At 42.0% G+C, this 18,816-nt stretch overlaps 1 protein-coding gene across 3 annotated transcripts in view; it reads left to right on the forward strand.

Moving 5' to 3' along the window:
• SNX8 (sorting nexin 8) overlaps window positions 1-15,174 on the forward strand; it is a 46,442-nt gene extending 31,268 nt beyond the window's left edge. For all 3 annotated transcript variants that reach the window (XM_056533750.1, XM_056533748.1, XM_056533749.1), the window contains exons 4-11: window positions 3,671-3,792; window positions 6,400-6,480; window positions 8,964-9,124; window positions 11,314-11,440; window positions 13,009-13,077; window positions 13,160-13,309; window positions 14,147-14,296; window positions 14,594-15,174. In XM_056533750.1, the coding sequence (XP_056389725.1) occupies window positions 3,671-3,792; window positions 6,400-6,480; window positions 8,964-9,124; window positions 11,314-11,440; window positions 13,009-13,077; window positions 13,160-13,309; window positions 14,147-14,296; window positions 14,594-14,707 (974 nt within the window). In that variant the 3' untranslated portion in view covers window positions 14,708-15,174. The remainder of the gene's footprint in view (window positions 1-3,670; window positions 3,793-6,399; window positions 6,481-8,963; window positions 9,125-11,313; window positions 11,441-13,008; window positions 13,078-13,159; window positions 13,310-14,146; window positions 14,297-14,593) is intronic.
• The last annotated feature ends 3,642 nt before the right edge of the window (window positions 15,175-18,816 follow it).

Here is an 18,816-nt window from a genome sequence, read left to right on the forward strand (position 1 = left end):
ACGTATCCCCTATCCTAAGGATAGGGAATAAGTTTCAGATCGCAGGGGGTCCGATCGCTGGGGCCCCCCGTGATCTCCCATACGGGGCCCCGACAGTCAGCGGCCAGGGGCTGTGTCCGACCACCGCATGACACGGCAGCCGACACGCCCCCTCAATACATCTCTATGGGAGAGCCGGAGCGCTGCAATCAGCAGCCTCCGCCTCTGCCATAGAAATGTATTGAGGGGGAGTGTCGGACACCGCATCATGCTGTGGTCGAAATGAGCTATTTCGGCAAAGAGCCGAGAGCCCCGTACAGGAGATCACGGGGGGCCCCAGCGGTCGGACCTCCCGCGATCTGAAACTCATCCCCTAACCTTAGGATAGGGGATAAGTTTTCTTATCCTGGAGTACTCCTTTAAGTTATGCCTCCAGTGGTTAGGTAGGGAAGCCCCTAGTAGGTAGGTTATCCCCCCTATTAGGTAGAAACCCCCAATAGATAGGTAATTTCCCCCACCCCCATTTAAGTAGAAGATAGGTAGATAGGAAATTCCCCTATTAGGTAGAAGCCACCCAGTAGGTAGGTTGGGAATCCCCCTATTAAGAAGAAACCCCCAGTAGCCAGAGAGTTTACCTGAGTTTCTGTGGTTGATGATCTCCTGTTGATTGAGCCTGTCTGTGGAAGTCTCTACAGCAATACAGCACAGATTTCACGGATAAATGCAGTACATAGGTACTACATTGACATCCAATGATAGCTCATACAGATCCACTATGAGGACAAATAAAGTATGGGGGTAAAAAAAAAACCTCCAATGTGTTTAGTCACTATAGAAATTAACCCCTTCCATAATAAAATTTCAATTCACTCCCCTTTTTGCCATTTTTCAAATAAAGTTTAAAAAACAAACAAAACATAAACATATTTGGTATTGGTTTTGGAGTACGTTTTATGGAAAACACAAAGTTGAATTGGTCCCGCAAAAAAAAACAAGCCCTCATACAGGTGTGTAAATAAAAAAAATTGAGTTTTGGCTATCAAAAGGTAAGGTTTAAAAAAATAAATAAATAAACTAAGTGCAGAAATGAAAATCGGTCCTGAAGGGGTTAAAGGGGGGTATTCCCATCGAAGGAGCCACCTCCTATGATCCTAAGAACATTGTCCCCAGAATGAATTGAGGGCACCTGGAACTCCGAACATTGAGTTAACAGCTCAGCAGTGTCTTGAGGCACCAATAGAGAACGAACAGAGGGCTGACCGTGCTCATGCCGTCCATAATTTTTGATTATGGGATTGGTGGTGGTCCACCGATTTTTCTCCAAAATAAAAATTTTCTCCAGAAGGAACGGTTCAGACGACATGTGCACACCCAGCGCTCTGTTCATTGTGGATTGGTAATAACTTCTTCACACACAGTACAACTGACAGTTTTTTGCGGTTTAAAAAAATCTGTAAAAATTGGTAGAGTTTTGTTTTCGTAATAATATCTTCCATTGTTGTCAATGGAAAAAAGTTCAGTCAGTGCACACATGAGAAAAGACTCAGCCACTACTTCAACAGCTATTCATTTAATTAGGATGTTCTTTTATTTTTTCCAGATTTTGGGGGCACAAAAAAAAAAAAAAAAAACATTCAGGCGACTTACATAAAAATACATTTTTGTCTGTAAATGGTTATAAATCATTACAAAATTGTAAGTTTTTAACAAAACCAATAATTACTGTATAAGCTTTTTTCAAAAATGGCAAAATAAACAGCCTTAAAAAATTGGGGTATTACCATAGCCTTAACCCCTTAAAGGGGTACTCCAGTGAAAAACTGTTATTTTTTTTTTTTCCTTTTCAACTGGCTCCAGAAAACAGATTTGTCCTTACAGTACTTATCAGCTGCTGTAGTGAAGTTCTGAAGATATGTAGTTCTTTTCTGTCTGAACAACTGTGCAGAGCAGAAGCAAATCCCCATAGCAAACCTGTTTTGCTTTGGACAGTTCCTGACACAGACAGAGGTGTCAGCAGAGAGCACTGTGGTCAGACAAATATGAACAACTCACCTTCCGCAGCTGATAAGTACTGGTAGGATTAATATTTTTTTAATAGATGTAATTTACAAATCAGTAAACTTTCTGGAGCCAGTTGATATGAAAAAAAATAGTTTTTCACCGGAGTACCCCTTTAAGGCAGTGGTCTCCAAACTGTGACGTTCCAGATGTTGCAAAATTACTACTGTCCAGGCATGCTGGGAGATGTAGTTATGTGGTGGATATGCCGCCAATTATAGTTAACTTAAATAAGGGAGTCTGTATCCGCCTTCTGTGAATGCACCATTATACATAAAAACTTTGCTGCAATAAATGTCAATTGTTTTTCTTTAAGGAGTGCTCTAAGCAAAAAACGAATTGGGTGTCCTGCCTTATTCAGGTTCTGAGCACAACACAGTAATTGTCTGTATTGTACTTTGTAAGTCCCTGTATCATGCTTCACTGCCTGAGGCCTGCACTGGGCATAACATGTTGTATAGGTTTTGACTAGTGCAGACTAGATAGGCCGAGGTCATGTGACATGTATGAAACATGCTGTATCCCTAGTGTAAAACCCGGAGGATCACCCAATATAGTGATAGAATGGTACTGCATAACTGGAACAGAAATCTAAGGCTGCTTTCACACTATAAAGTTCTTCTGTTTTATAGAGCCGTTATAATGTTCCGTTATGAAAACCCTTAAAAAACAGCCGTTACAGAGTCCCATACGGCCGTTACAAAATCTCATTAAAGTCTGAGATTTTTACATGATCTGTTTTAACCCGTCATAGCCCGTTATTAATAACAGACGTTATTTGTGACGGGAGAAAAAAAGTGCATGTACCGTTTTTTCTCTTGTCCCAAATAATGTCCGTTATTAATAATGGGTTATGATGGGTTAAAACGGATAATGTAAAAATCCCATATACTTTAATGGGATTTTGTAACGGATGTTTAACGGCCGTTTTTAAGGGGTTTCATAACGGAACATTATAACGGCTCTTAAAAACGGAAGAACTTTAGTGTGAAAGAAGCCTTAGATTTCTGTTACAGTTATGCAGTACCATTCTATCACTATGTTGGGTGATCCTCCAGGTTTTACACTAGGGATACAGCATGTTTCATACACATCACAGCTGCTCACATGACCTTGGCCTATCTAGTCTGCGCTAGTCCGGCCGTTTTTAAGGGTTTTCCTAAAGGAACGTTATAATGACTCTTTAAAACGGAAGAACTTCTTTATAGTGTGAAAGCATCCTAAAGTGTCACCCCGCTCTCGGTGGATGAAGCGGATATCAGTCACACCATATGGCTGAAAACAGAAATGACTGACGGTCACATGCAATCTTTAGTGAAGAAAACTGTAAGACCTTCACACATGCCAAATCTTGTGATAATTCAAGATGATATAATTTCCGTAACTCACAACTTCACTGATAAATGTCTATACCAGTGTTTCCTAACCAACTGTTGCAAAATTACAACTCTAAGCATGCCCGGACAGCCTTCGGCTGTCCGGGCATGCTGGGAGTTGTAGTTTTGGCAAGTTCTAGAGGCTGGAGTGCTTGGCATAATGGCCCTTTCAATCAGCTGGGGTGCAGAGTGTTGGATCTCTACAACCTCTTACTTTTATGTATATAGTTTAAGCAAAATGTATTATATTTTCTCAGCTGACCGTGAATTTATAGAATCTCGGAGACGGGCATTGAAGAGGTTTGTCAATTTAGTGGCCAGACACCCCTCTTTCTGGGACGATGTCCTCGTGAATATATTCCTATCATATAATGGCCAGGTAAGTGCACATGACACGTTGTCAGCTAGGACACATTATGAATAGCACGTTATGTTGATCTGTATTTCTTTAGTCATTACTAGTAAAACCTTTCCAGGGAGAAATGTTAACCTAATTTTTTTTCTTTATTGCATTTGTGATGTCCCAGTACCGGATATGGTCCCGTACAGTACTTAGGCCCTGTCAGGTTGAGTCCCTCTGTGTGGCTCTTCTGCAGCGTCTCCCCCATAGTGTTATATGCAGGGGTCAAGTCCTGGGGAAAAAAAGGGGGGGAACTCACCCTAGATTTCCACTTAAAGGGGTACTAGATGTCTGTTCCCAGGGGTCCCGCTGCTGGGGACCCCCACATTCTCCCTGCTGCTCCCGGTGTTTGTTAAGAGCATTGGGTTCAGCGACAGAGGTTCATGACTCATGGTCACGGCCCCTCAATGCGAGTCTATGGGAGGGGGCATGACGGCCGTCACTCCCCCTCCCATAGACTTGCATTGAGGGGGCATTACTGTCAACTGGCACCGGATGTCTGGGGTGCCGCAGCAGAGACCCCCCGCGATCAGACATCTTATCCCCTATCCTTTGGATAGGGGATAACATGCCTAGGGGCGGAGTAACCCTTTAAGGGCTGGTCCTGCAGGACTCCTGCTGTGGAAAAAGTGCAGGAGCTCCATTCCCATGAGTTCCGGCAGGACTTGAGCCCTGGTTATATGTATTATGTATAAGGACCTTTGAGTTAGTCACATGATAATGTGGCCACATGTTCAATTAACGTCTGTTACCCAGAGTGCAACAGCTAACCAGGTGACCTGCAGCTTGACCTATGGGCTCTTTGCTCAGCCCCCCTTTTATAAAAGGGGGAGGTACTACAATCTCTCTCTTCCACCACACATCTGCTGAAGTCAAGTCCAGTCCAGACGTCTCTGAGCGTGGCTGTCCTAAAGTCTGTCAAGTCACTGCAAGTCCCAGCAAGCTGCAAGTTCTCTTCCATGTTACTGGCCACCTCTCTGGGATCCTGGCCTAGCTGTAAAGACTGTACCATCTGTCTACCTCAGTAAAGCTACCATTAACCCTGACCTGGCTTTGGACTCTTAACTGCCCTGCCTAACTAGGACTAGCGGTGCTACTGTTTGGGTGGTTATTGGGGAAAAAACATGCCCTGGTGTCACAAACATTTAGGGGTTAACACCATCTGCCCCTGGGCTACAACCTCTGCCCCATACACCTCATCTTCACACCCTGTGGCGCACCACAGATTACAAGGTAGCCATATGAATGGTTGTTCATATAGTGCATGGACAGTCTGGGTTTGCCAGGCTATATGTTCTGGTTCAAAGGCAGGGGACTTTATTTGGGAGAAACAATGGTGCAGGAGTCATCAAATGATGGACCCCACTAACTATAATAGGGGTCGTTGGATCTCTTTCATAGTGCAAATCAGTCCAGTTCATCTGCATGGGAATATTTCTGAGAAATTAGACAGTCACAGCAATTTATGCAACTAATCTGGGTGAATTCATGTGTGAATACACCCTAAAGAGGCACTCCGGAAATTTTTTTTTTTTTCCTGATCTAGTACAGCATATGATATTATTAGAGAATAATGTAGAGATGTGTGTATGCCCTGTGCTTACCTGTTCAAGCTGATGTGGCAGGCTTGAGATTGGCACTTTTTTGGGTTTGCAATTCCACACAGAAGTAATTTTGTAATGGAATTAATTTCTCATGAGTCCTGTATCTGAGTGTATGGTGTTTGATCACTGCACCTGGTAATCAGCTAGTGCTAGTGCTGGAGAACTCAGAGGGGAACTTGTAAGACTCATAAATGGGTTGAAGTCCCACATTATGTGCAGTTTTAGTGCGTTTTTCTTATGACTTTTTAGGAGAAGTATAGCCATGAAGCAAAAAAGATTTGACCTTTTAATCACAATTGAGGTGTTTTATAAAGACAGGCTATTCACAGGTTTGAATTCTTACTGCAATTTTCACACATTTTTACTGCATTCTGGCTGTTTTTGCTTACATGTTTACTGTAATTAGCGCAATTGTCATAAAATATCACCGTGAACACAGCCTCTGGTGGTATATAACCCAGGTATAAAGCACAGCAGTAATAGCAGCAGCAGTAGTATGCAGATCTCGGTCGGTGGGAAGGTGTGATCACATGACCAAGTTAGAGTAATAAAACACATTGATACAGCTGGGTTGGAATAAAACACGATATAACTAGTGATGGTGACTGTGTATGATAATGAGGGGGATCTGGAGTGCTTCTTTAATGGTCTATTCACCCGTACAGTATTCTGCACAGATTTGATGCACAGTATTTTCTGCTTCAGATATCAATGTAAACTGAATGACTGAACGCAGCATGAAATCCTGCACAAAAGACTGTACGTGTGAATAAACCCTAAAGCTAATCTGTCCGCAGGCAAGGCAATTGTTGGCTCAAAGATTAACGGGCAGCAGAAAAAAATAATTCTGACTGCTCTGATGGACTGTAAACCAAAATTGGTGGTGGAAGCTGCATTTTCTTAGCATTTCTGCGTTTCTTCCATTCCATGAACCTCCACCATAAATACATATGTAGGCTACATTGTGTTCTCTCTTCTCCAGGATGTCCAGAATAAAATGCGAGAATCCATCCGCGGGGTTGGAGATGAATATATGACGACTACATTTGCTACACAAGCCAAGGTATATGTTGTTACAATCATGTATATAGAATCTGTTCATTACAACAGCATTCATATCAATGTCAGCCAGTCAGCAAAATTTGGGGATAGTGTCTGTTTTAGCAAATAGGGCTCCATTCTTGATCTATCTATAAATGGGCAAACGTAGTTAAGGCATAATCTTTATGGTTTACAACATCAAGCCCTTGTCATATCATTTTTTTTTTGTTGCATAATAAAACATTCTATATGATAAAAAGTGTCATTTTTCAATATCACATAATTACAAAGGTTATTAAGTACATGACACATGCTCACCAGTTGTGAAAGGATATCATGTCTATAGATAGAAAACATGACACAATATATACTATTTCATATATATGTAGCAGGAGAATAGTCACGTTGAGACTTTAGAGAAGTACCATATTTGTATATTTGTAGAGCTAGTAGTATCCAGTCAGATAACAATATAGCCATTACATAATGTATACACCCACAAGTTAAATATATATTCAGCCAACCCACTATAAGGAGATATATACTTTTAATAAACCATATTTGTATATTTATGTTTAGTAGACACATGATCAATTAGGATAAACATGTCCACATTTATAAAGGACACACCTTCAATCATGACGGACACACCCATCATTTGAGCAGAAGTTGCTCCAGAGAAAGCCAGGATTAAGGAGGAACGGACGAGGGTTTCCAATGAAGTCCTGTACAACCCTTCAGCACTAGGAGGAGGACAGCTGGAGGAAGCTAACAGAGGTGGCCAAATATCCCAGGGAGGTGACCAGTGACACGGGGACCTCGCAGGCTTGCTGGGACTTGCAGTAGTTACACTGACATTAGTGCAGGCATCGGTGACTGCAGATGGACTTGACAGAGATGGTGACTAACTATAAGATGACTTGACTTACTGATGACCGACTTGTGGCTGCAGGTCTTCAGGCTTGAGGCCTCCAATGCTCTGGACTGGAACAACTTGACTGCATTGGATCTTAGCAGGAAAGAGCATAGAAAAAGAGAGAAAGCAGCCCCTCCACTGGTTATATGGGGGGGGGGGGGCCTGTGCAAGGAGCCCATAGGTCACTTGGGGGGGGGGGGGGTCAGAGTCACCTGGTCACTGGAGCCCTCTGGGTAACAATCATGTGGTACAAACATTAAAGCAAAAGTACATTAAATGAGGCAAACCTCATAATACATAATGGGGTATGCTGCAGGGGAGCCCTGGGAACATGCAGGGACTCTGCCTGACAGGGCAGGATGACAGTACGGGGCTACCTCATCCCGTACTGGGACATCACACTAAGGACTACCTTTTACATAAAGATTTCTTGTTTTATGTACTGTCTGCCGTGATGTCAAGATTACAATAAATGTATGTTTATTTTTTTATACAAACAAAGAGCTCACTCTCTCCATGGTCAGACCGGGTTATAATTTAGCGATCCAGTTATATTTAACACTGCATTGTTCCAGTATACTATAATATTTCTTTGTCCCTTCATTTCTTTCCTGTGTTGTTTGGCTTATTGAGTGTGTCGGTACCATCTTCCTGCTCATGCACTGTTGCATTGGTGGGTGGGAGGTTCCCTCTAGCGATCGGGTATGAGTGGACAGTAGGGCACATGTCAGCGCCAATTTAAGCAACTATACAGCAACGAGCACGGCACTTCTGTTAAGGCTACTGTTCTGACCACAACGGAAAAAAAATATATTATTCAGTATTCTTTGAAGCCATCTGACAGGAACGTCTATTGGCCTTGGTGGGATCTGAGTGAGCGCTCCAGATAGGACATTTTGCACATAGCCTGGCACCCCCACTTTTCTATTTATTTGATAGTCAATTGTTATTTTTTGCATTTATTTGTGATTACAGACAATCTGATGTGTATCTTAAGGATTATCTATTAAATGTCAAGTTTTAATTCTGAAACATTTTCTCTGTGATGACTGTTTTACTAAATGCATCTACTCTCAAAAGAAAACTATTCTGAGGCATCCCTCTGTTATTCCTCCTGGAGTGGTATGAATACTTAATTAACTGGTTGTTGCCATTTTACTTGTTAATTTTATATCTGTACACAGTCTGACACTGTATAGATAATATTAGACTGTGTAGAGACAAGTTTTTTTTTCCATACGTGTCCAGAAGGAATAACTGAGGGACAGCACACCAGATTCTAAGAAAAGATCCAAACCCTCCATGTGATCTAATCACGCCTTATTAGACCCTCTCTGAACTGGTGTACCGACACTCTACCGGTTGTGTTAATATCAGGTTGCTAGAAGGTTAGTCTAGAAAAACCACATTTACATGGAGGTGTTTCCCTTACTATCAATAGGCTCCACTAAAGACCAATGCCATTTGTTAGCTGAACTTAAATAATCATGAATTTTAGCAAAATATATTTAAAAAGTTATTTGTGTTTCTATGATTCGCATATCATGTTTTGTACGTCTCCTTATTTCCTGTGTTTCTGCTTCTGTCAGGATTTCCTCCCGGCTGATATCCAGGTCCAGTTTGCTGCCAGCAGAGAGCTGATCAGGAACATCTTCAACAGCTTCTACAAGCTGCGGGATCGAGCAGAGAGGATGGCCACACGGGCCATCGATAATGCCACTGATCTGCTGGGCTTTGGAAAAGAACTAAGGTAGAACAGGCCAAAGTGAAATGGATCATGTGGGGTTCAGGTCAGGGGCATACCTACCATAAAGGCAGGGAAGTCTACTGCTATGCAGCCTTCATGGAAGATGATCCAATGAACTGCTCCCAATACCAATCAGAGCTGCATAAGTGCCGGGGAGCTCCCTCCGTATAGATTTGGGCTGGTTTTAGTTTCATATAATACAAATGCAGTTTTGCATCCAGATTGTAGCTGCAAGAGCTTAAACTTGACAGTTGGTTCAAGACATGTCCGATCAGGTCACCAGCCCTAATATGAATGCAAAAATGCATCAGTACTACGCCACTGTGAAACCAGCCTTTTACAGCCCTAACACCAGGGGTCAAGTCCTGGGAAAAAAGTGTGGGAACTCTTCCACATAAGAGCTGGTCCTGCAGGACCCCTGCTAATGGGAACGGTGTTCCTGCCGTGGAACAAGTGCAGTAACTCAGTTCCCATGCGTTCCTGCAGGACTTGAGCCCTGCCTAACTCAGTTAAGTACTCGTGCAAAACATTTGATAGGAATTCTTGGTTTGGACATGGGTCATATTTGGGGTTTTGCTATGGGTCACCATGACTTGGTTGTACCCCTCCAACTCTGCTTTGCCATATTTATCTGTACTGTTGTGATATCTCACAGGCATCTCAACCCCAATGGGACTCAGCCCATTTGGGCCTTAAGGACTCAACCAAAAAAATACTATTTCTATTACTGTTGCGCTTAAAAAAAAAAATCGCAAACTTTTTAACCAAGTTAATACGTTTTTAAAATCCCCCTATTTTGAAGACCCATAACTTTTTCATTTTTCCGTATATAAGCGGCAGTATGAAGGCTCATTTTTTGCACCGTGATCTGTACTTTTTATTGATACCATATTTGCTTATATAAAACTTTTAATACATTTTTTTTAATCATTTTTTGGGGGGGGAATAAAAAGTTATAAAAAAGCAGCAATTTTGGACTTCTTTTTATTTTTTTTACGTTCATGCCGTTCACCGTTCAGTATCATTAATATATTTTAATAGTTTGTATATTTATGCACCAAATTATGTATATAAAATTTTTATTTTTAGCACTGCGGGCGATCCGATCATCCATTTTAGTGACCGCAATGCTGCAGATGCCATGATCTGTATTGATCACGGCATCTGAGGGGTTAATGGCGGACACCCGCGCGATTACGGATGTCTGCCATTACCGGCGGGTCCCTGGCTGCTGTCAGCAGCCGAGACCTGCTGCGCATGACCCGAGCATTGCTCCGATGCTCGCGGTTATGTATATGATGTAAATGTACGTCCTGGTGTGTTAAGTACCACCTCACCAGGATGTACATTTACGTCCTGCATTGTTAATGGGTTAAAGATGATTGAGAAACGGGAGGCACACCTAGAGCTATGTTTCAAGTGCAAACAAAATGGGACATATAGCACAACTTCTCCAGAGGAAAAGTTGCTGAGTTGCTCATAGCAACCAATCAGATCGCTTCTTTCGTTTTTGAAAAGGCCTCTGAAAAATGAAAGAAGTGATCTGACTGGTTGATATGGGCAACTCAGGAACTATACCTCTTGTCAAGTTTTCATAAATCTCCCCCAAATTTTTGTTCCTCCTTTTTTTTTTTTTTCCACTTTGGGGTACTGGGTGCAAAATGATGGGGAGGGGTGGGCTTTATTTAAAAAAACATTATTTTTTTTTTTTTTTACAACATACACAACAGAATATAATATAATGTGAAGTGAAAGGGTCTGAAAACTTCCCGAATGCATTGTTTTCCCTATTTGTGTCATCCACCATGCTGCGTATACTGATAGTAAGAGGAAGACTGTCTCCATGTGAGCAGCAAGAGCTTGTTACTACTTTCCCTTTTAACACCATTCCGCATTACATCAGGATGTGGGTTTGCAGAAATGGGTCATATGTGTCAGCATTGAGATTCTAGAGAAATTTCCACTAAATCCACCAACAATCCGATCATTATGGAGATAGCAAAGCACTGCCTTATACCCTTTTTTTTTTATTAATTTGAATATGCAAGGTAGGACAGTGGGAGCATACGTGTGTATGGGAGCCAGTGTGTGGTCTGAGTGCATTGTGCTGAAGAAAATAGCTGTTAAAATATATAGATTGTAATGTACTGTGCTATGTGTGATGACTATACCGACCTTGTCTTCCTCTTTAGTGCCTTGGGCTCTGACACTACTCCCCTCCCTTCCTGGGCGGCTCACAGCTCTTGGGGGGCATTGAAGCAAGCACTTAAGGGGCTGTCTGTGGAGTTTACTATACTTGCTGACAAGGCGGCACAGCAGGTACATAACTAGTCTTTTTTACTAAAGGAATTATCGCACCAATAACACTTATTCTCAATCTCAGTGGTCAGACCACCTGTGATCATATAATCATCCCAGTGTTGCAAAACTACAACTCCAAGCATGCCCGGACAGCCAAAGGCTAACCGGGCATGCTGGGAGTTGTAGTTTTGCCTTAACTGGAGGTGCCCTAGCTTGGAAACACTGCCCTATCCAATAGATAAGGGAAAGTGTTATTATTGGGACAACCCCTTAAAGGAGTAGTCTCATGCCCTAAAACGTATCCCCTATCCACAGGATAGAAATAAGTTTAAGATCGTGGGGCTCTGACTGCTGGGGACCCCGCCATCTCCTGTACGGAGCCCCGGCTCTCCCAGGGTGTGGTTTGTCACGACCCCTCCATATATGTCTATGGAAGAGCTGAAGATAGCTGAGCCAGGGCCCCCGTATAGGAAATTGCGGGGGGGTCCCAGCAGTCGGACCCCCCACAATCTAAATCTTATACCCTATCCTGCATATAGGGGACAAGTTTTCCGGCATAAGATATCTCCTTTAACACACATCTCTAAAGGTGTCTATAAGATCATCATAAAAGACTAAAGGTGCTAATTTGCAAGGGCAAGCCCCATCTATATGCCCTGGTACGGTATATAGGCTTCATGGAGGCAGGCCCCCCATTCTCAGACCAGAACAGAGAACAGCTGCACCTTTGGTAGTCCCGGATCCACTTTGCATAACATGGTTGGCCATTTATTTGAGCAGGAAAATGACCATAATAGTTATTTATACAGGTTCACAGCAAAAGGCATAATTATAGTAACAAGCAGTGCACAGGCGCTATCATCATATCACCAGAACACACTGGGTTTTTTTGTTTTATTTTTCACATCGATAACAATGAACCTTCCTATTCACTGGGTAAAAATGGAAAACTTGAAAAACCAAATTAAACTATATTGGAAAATTGTATAATTTACATTTAATAAATAAGCTTTATAAATGAAATAATTTTTTTATTTAATTAATTAGCTTTGGGGCTGTCCAGACTGCTGACTTTTCTCCCTAACATTCTGCTTGCAGCAGAGTCCTATTGTTTTCAATAGGTTTTTTTATGCACCATTCACACTGCAGAGTTTCCATGCAGCAAATTCAAGATTCGGGACCCACCAAAAGAATGAACATGCTCATGTTCATTCTTTTGGCACAATCTTGCTGATTGCATTGTAGTCTACAGGAGATTGCATCTGCTGTAGACAAAATCTTCACCCGGAATATCTACAGGGAGAGATTCAGCATTATATATTATATATTATATATATATATATAATATATTTTTTTTTATAAATAGTCATTATTTAGTAGAACTAAAATGCCTTGATAAAATGGGTATTCCTTTCTTATATGGTGCTGGTATATCACTTGGATTTGCCAGCGGGGTCTGACTTCTACAAGAATGAAGAAGTCAATGCCATACAGATCATAAATTGATGACCTAATCTAGCAGTAGTTTAGAGGATTGGAACACCCCTTTTAACTTTTTTTGTTTTTTTTAATTTTCTAATTTCTAGGGAAAACTGGAAGAAATTGATGTGGTGGAAAAGCTGAATCTATTCCTGGATCTTCTTCAGTCCTACAAGGTGAGTGGCGTCAGCCTACCTGAGGACTAAAAGTCCATTGACGTCTCCTTTATATAAGACATGGCATCCTTGTTCTGGGCAGGATCTGTGTGAGAGGCATAAGAAGGGGGTGTTGCATAAGCATCAGAAAGCCTTACACAAGTACAGTCTTATGAAGCGGCAGATGATGAGCGCCACTGTGCAGAATAAGGAGGCTGAGTCCGTGGAGCAGCTGGAGTCTCGCATTGTTGAGGTGAGTTTACATAAAACCTTCAAAAATTTTGTTTTAAATGAGGGCATTGGGTTTACAATCTGCTTTATTGATGTCAACTATATAAAAAAAAAAAAAATTCTTTGCTCGTTTGCTGACTAATGCACACTGTATGATCTTTTGTCTCACTATTTGAAGTTAAACTACAACTACCATTGTAATTTATTGTAGTTTTGCAATAGCTGGAGAGCCACAGTTGCTGCAGTATTGGCTGTTGCTTATAACACCATTGCAACTCAATATAGCACTGATGACAGGGGTACTCCGCCCCTAGACATTTTATCCCCTATCCAAAGGATAAGGAATAAGATGTCTGATCACGGAGGTCCCGCCGCTGGGGATCCCCACAATCTCTGCTGCAGCACCCCAGACATCCGGTGCACGGAGCAAACTTAGCTTCATCCTTGAGGACTGGCGAGGCAGAGCGGAAGGCTCGTGACGTCACAGCCATGCCCTCTCAATGCAAGTCTGAGAGGGGGTGTGACGGCAGTCACGCCCCCTCCCATAGACTTACATTGAGGGGGCGTGGCTGTGATGTCTTGCTGCACCCGACGCTATAAACTAATGCTGGGTGCAGCAGGGAGATCGCGGGACCCCCGCGATCAGACATATTATCCCCTATCCTTTGGATAGGGGATAAGATGTCTAGGGGCTGAGTACCCCTTTAAATACAACACTGCCCCCTATTAACAGTAATATGGAGTAGTTGCCCTTTTTAATCTCTTCTATGCAACTTGTGCATAATGATCTTCTCATTCTTCTATGCCTCCTTTTGCAGTTTTCTTGCACTTACCTTTGCTTCTAAATTTCTTTTTGCAGCAAGAGAACGCTATCATGGTCATGGAGTTAAGGAATTACTTTTCCTTATTTTGTTTGCACCAAGAAACCCAGCTGATCCACATCTATCTGCCCCTCACCTCGCACATCCTTGGGGCATTTGTGAATTCACAGATTCAGGGACACAAAGAGGTTATTATTATTATTTATTTTTTTGGCTTTCTTCCCGGAAACAGTGCCACACCTGTCCATGGGTTGTATCTGGTATTGCAGCAGAGCTCCATTGAAGTGAATAGGACTATGCTGTAAAACCATACCTAACCTGAAGACGGGCATGGCACTGCTTTTGAAAGAAATTGTATATATTTCTCTAACTCTGTACAACCCTTTTTAAAATATCACATTTCTGGTACATTAACATAGTGTTTCCCCCATTGCTGGGATTCATTAAGGTTAACAAATACTGAATATTACTGTGTTTCTTTGCAGATGAACCAGGTCTGGAATGAACTAAAGCCAAAGTTGAACTGTCTGTTTGTAGGATCCTCCAACCTGGCGACTCCACCACTGTCCCCAGAGGAGAGACATTTCTTTTCTCGCTAGCATAACTTCCTGTGTGATTTCTATAAATAGGACTTAGGGACTATGCTATGTTTGTCTTAAGGCAATACAATGGAATAGGTATTCCATGCACACATCTATAGTAGAGACTTACATGGTGTAAACGGTTAAATCCAAGAAGTATTCAATAACTACACACCAGACGTATAGGGGTTGTTCTAGGTTAGAAAAACATGGCTGCTTTCCTGCAGAACCAGCACCACATGTTGTTGTGTCTGGTATTGAAGCTCAGCTAAATTGAAATGTATAAGGCTGAGCTGTAGTACCACACACAACCCCAAAGCATACCTGTACAAAAAGAAAAACTTTTCATATGTCCTAGGGACAAGTTAAAAATATATATCAGTCAGGGTCGTAGTTTCCAGACCTTGATGGAGAAAGAGCAGAGCGCGTGCTCCCTGCCCCATACTGTCTATAAACCAGTGGTCTTCAACCTGCAGATCTCAAGATGTTTCAAAACTACAACTCCCAGCATGCCCGGACAGCCGTTGGCTGTCCGGGCATGCTGGGTGTTGTAGTTTTGCAACATCTGGAGGTCCGTAGGTTGGAGACTACTGGTATAGACCTTCACAGCCCCATAGACTTACATTGGAAGTCCATCAAAGTCACATGACGCAGTGCAGGGAGAGAACACGCTAAGCGCATACTTATCCCAGCTCATTCTCCTGATCAGCACTTTTGACATGTCTCTGTTAAATGTCAGAAGTGTTTATTTTTTTTTTTTTATAAATGAAAGGTACACTTTAAAGACAAATGTGGCACTGTACTCGTAAGAAAGCAACAATGTTTTCAGTATTCTAAATTTAAGGGGTTTCCAGTGTTGTAAAAGAGATAAGTTAAAGAGGTTCCGTGTGAGACGGTTTCTTTGAAGACCCCAGAAAGATTGATGTAAATGCATATTATGCTACTTCTGTTCCCTTTTTATGTGTTTGCGCTGGGGTTGCCATGGCGACATCAACAGACTTAAAGGGGTACTCAAGTGGGAAAAAAAAAATTTCAATCAACTGGTGCCAGAAAGTTAAACAGATTTGTAAATGACTTCTATTAAACAAATCTTTACCCTTCCAGTACTTTTTAGCAGCTATATGCTACAGAGGAAATTCTTTTATTTTTTTTAATTTCTTTTCTGTCTGACCACAGTGCTTTCTGCTGACACCTCTGTCCGTGTCAGGAACTGTCCAGAGCAGCATAGGTTTGTATACAGCTGCTAAAAAATACTGGAAGGATAAAGATTGTTTTAATAGAAGCAATTTACAAATCTGTTTAACTTTCTGTCACCGGTGGAATTTTTTTTTTTTTTAATCAACTGGAGTACCTCTTTAAAGGAGTAGTCCAGTGGTGATTCAGTGGTTTACAACTTATCCCCTATCTTAAGGATAGGGGATAAGTTGCAGATCGCGGGGGGTCCGACCCCTGGGGCCCCCCGCGATCTCCTGTACGGAGCCCCGACAGCCCGCTGGAAGGGGGCGTGTCGACCTCCGCACGAGGCGGCGGCCGACACGCCCCCTCAATACAACTCTATGGCAGAGCCGAAGCGCTGCCTTCGGCAATCTCCGGCTCTGCCATAGAGATGTATTGAGGGGGCGTGTCGGCCGCCGCCTCGTGCGGGGGTCGACACCCGCTATCTCGGCGGAGAGCCGGGGCCCCGTACAGAGAGATCGCAGGGGGCCCCAGCGGTCGGACCCCCCGCGATCTCAAACTTATCCCCTATCCTTAGGATAGGGGATAAGTTTTTCACCACTGGACTACCCCTTTAAGGGCATATAGTGTGTCATGTGATCTAAATATCTTGATTACGTTGGAAGTCACATGACAGTAGGTCCATGCACAGAAGAGTTGGAGCTTGTTTACAAGGGCAGAATCCACACTAAAAATTCCACCTCAAAATCCACATGAAATTTGACTTTGATTTATGAAGCTCCCATTGATTTGTGGAAACCCTCTTGAAAAATCCACAGCCCGGTTTTAGAAAGCCAGGCAATTTTTCACTGTGGTGTGGAAATACCTATGGAAGCCAGTGGGAGGCTGTTGATGCAAAATTGCACTGATTTTTACTTAGAAATCAGAGCAGTTTCCATATGAAAATGAGCACAAATGTGAACAATGCCTTAGACCAGTGTGCCTCCAGCTGTTTCAAAAGTATAACTCCCAGCATGTCCTCCAGACAGCCAAAGGCAGTCCAGGCATGCCGGGAGTTGTAGTTTTGCAACAGCTGGAGGCAAACTGGTTGGGAAATTTTGGTGGATAATTAGGTGGAAAGCCCTAGCCCAGGATGAACGGGGAAATATACACAAATCCACCCCTGCCAACACTTCCCAGGTCCATGATCATTCTCTGTGTTAGCACGAGACTACTGCCGTTGTCCTGTGTCGTAACATCATGTCATTAGATGTGTAAATTCTGCCGTCACTGAATGTACCCTTTAAAAATCCTCCACACTGGTCAATTTTTGTATGGAATGGGAGAAGATAGAGAAAACCTTATTTAATGGGGTACTCCGGTGGAAAACTTTTTTATTTTTTTTAAATCAACTGGTGCCAGAAAGTTAAACAGATTTGTAAATTACTTCTATTAAAAAAAATCTTAATTCTTCCAGTACTTATTAGCTGCTGAATACTACAGAGGAAATTTTCTTTTTGGAACACTGAGCTCTCTGCTGACATCTCTGTCCATTTTAGGAACCGTCCAGAGTAGCATATGTTTGCTATGGGGATTTTCTCCTACTCTGGACAGTTCCTAAAATGGACAGAGATGTCAGCAGAGAGCACTGTGCTCGTGATGTCAGCAGAGAGCTCTGTGTTCCAAAAAGAAAATAATTTCCTCTGTAGTATTCAGCTGCTAAGAAGTACTGGAAGGATTAAGATTTTTTTAATAGAAGTAATTTACAAATCTGTTTAACTTTCTGACTCCAGTTGATAAAAAAAAAAAAAAAAAAAAAAAAGTTTTCCACCAGAGTACCCCTTTAAGGTGTACTTTGTGATTAAATTCTGCACGGTTACATAAAATATTTGTTGTGCTTGCTCTTTGGTTACCATGGTAACAGCAGCCTAAGTATACTGTAGAGCAGTGGTCTCCAATCTGTAGACCTCCAGATGTTGCAAAACAACTTTCTGCATGCTGGGAGTTGTAGTTTTGCACCATCTGGAGGTCCACAATTTGTAGACCACTGCTGTAGAGGGCTCTTCTATCAGTGGAGATTACATGACTGGAGGCTCCTGTAGAGAGTCTTCTCGTGGTACCAGAGCAAGAGAATTCTCTAGGTAAAACATATAATATACAATACTTAAGTATGTTTGTGTGATCAGAAACCTAGGAAGGCAACACTTATAGGAAGAATCCACTGCCTTTTTATATGACCTATATATGTAGTTTAGTTATGGAATCATTACTATAAAGGACTCTAATGTAATGTATTTGAAGAGAAATAACCTAATGATTTATTTCAGATGTTTATAACATATGTAAATCTTTATGCTGGAAACATGATGGGATTGCTTTATATTGCACATAGTATTAGGCGCTTGGTTTGGGGTCATCATGGTGTTGTGTGCACTAAGAGTTTTATTTTACTATATAGAATATCAATTTCCAATTCTTAGTTGAAAAGTATGAAATTATCTATATTAACACCATCTGCTACAGTGGGTGCATTTATACTAATGGCTAACCAGGTATATAGATTATATTTTTATATTATTTTTGGATCCAAGTATAGACCATGAAGGAATGAGTTTAAGCTTGGCTACTACCAATAGTGGTCTTAGTGTTAGTAGGGGACAAGTTCTCTGACTCTTATACAGAGGTCAGTGTGGCGGATCCTAGGCCATTTCTGATCCATCATGTGACTGGTTGTGATATTGTGGATGGTGAACTGAGGACAGTATCAAAACAAGGTATTATTTTATATGTAGCATCTCACTTTTCATTTCATGACAGCTGTTGCAACTTAAAGGAAATCTTTCACCAGTGTCACCTGCACTAACATGTCAGTACTAACAGGTAGTGCAGGTGACACTGATGACAACGGTATTTACCTTGTCCCGTCCCGTTCCGTGTAGGGGATCTCCAGTAATCTTTTCCATTATGTTTCA

Source organism: Hyla sarda, chromosome 8 (assembly GCF_029499605.1).
Source record: "Hyla sarda isolate aHylSar1 chromosome 8, aHylSar1.hap1, whole genome shotgun sequence".
NCBI classification, from domain to species: Eukaryota; Metazoa; Chordata; class Amphibia; order Anura; family Hylidae; genus Hyla; species Hyla sarda.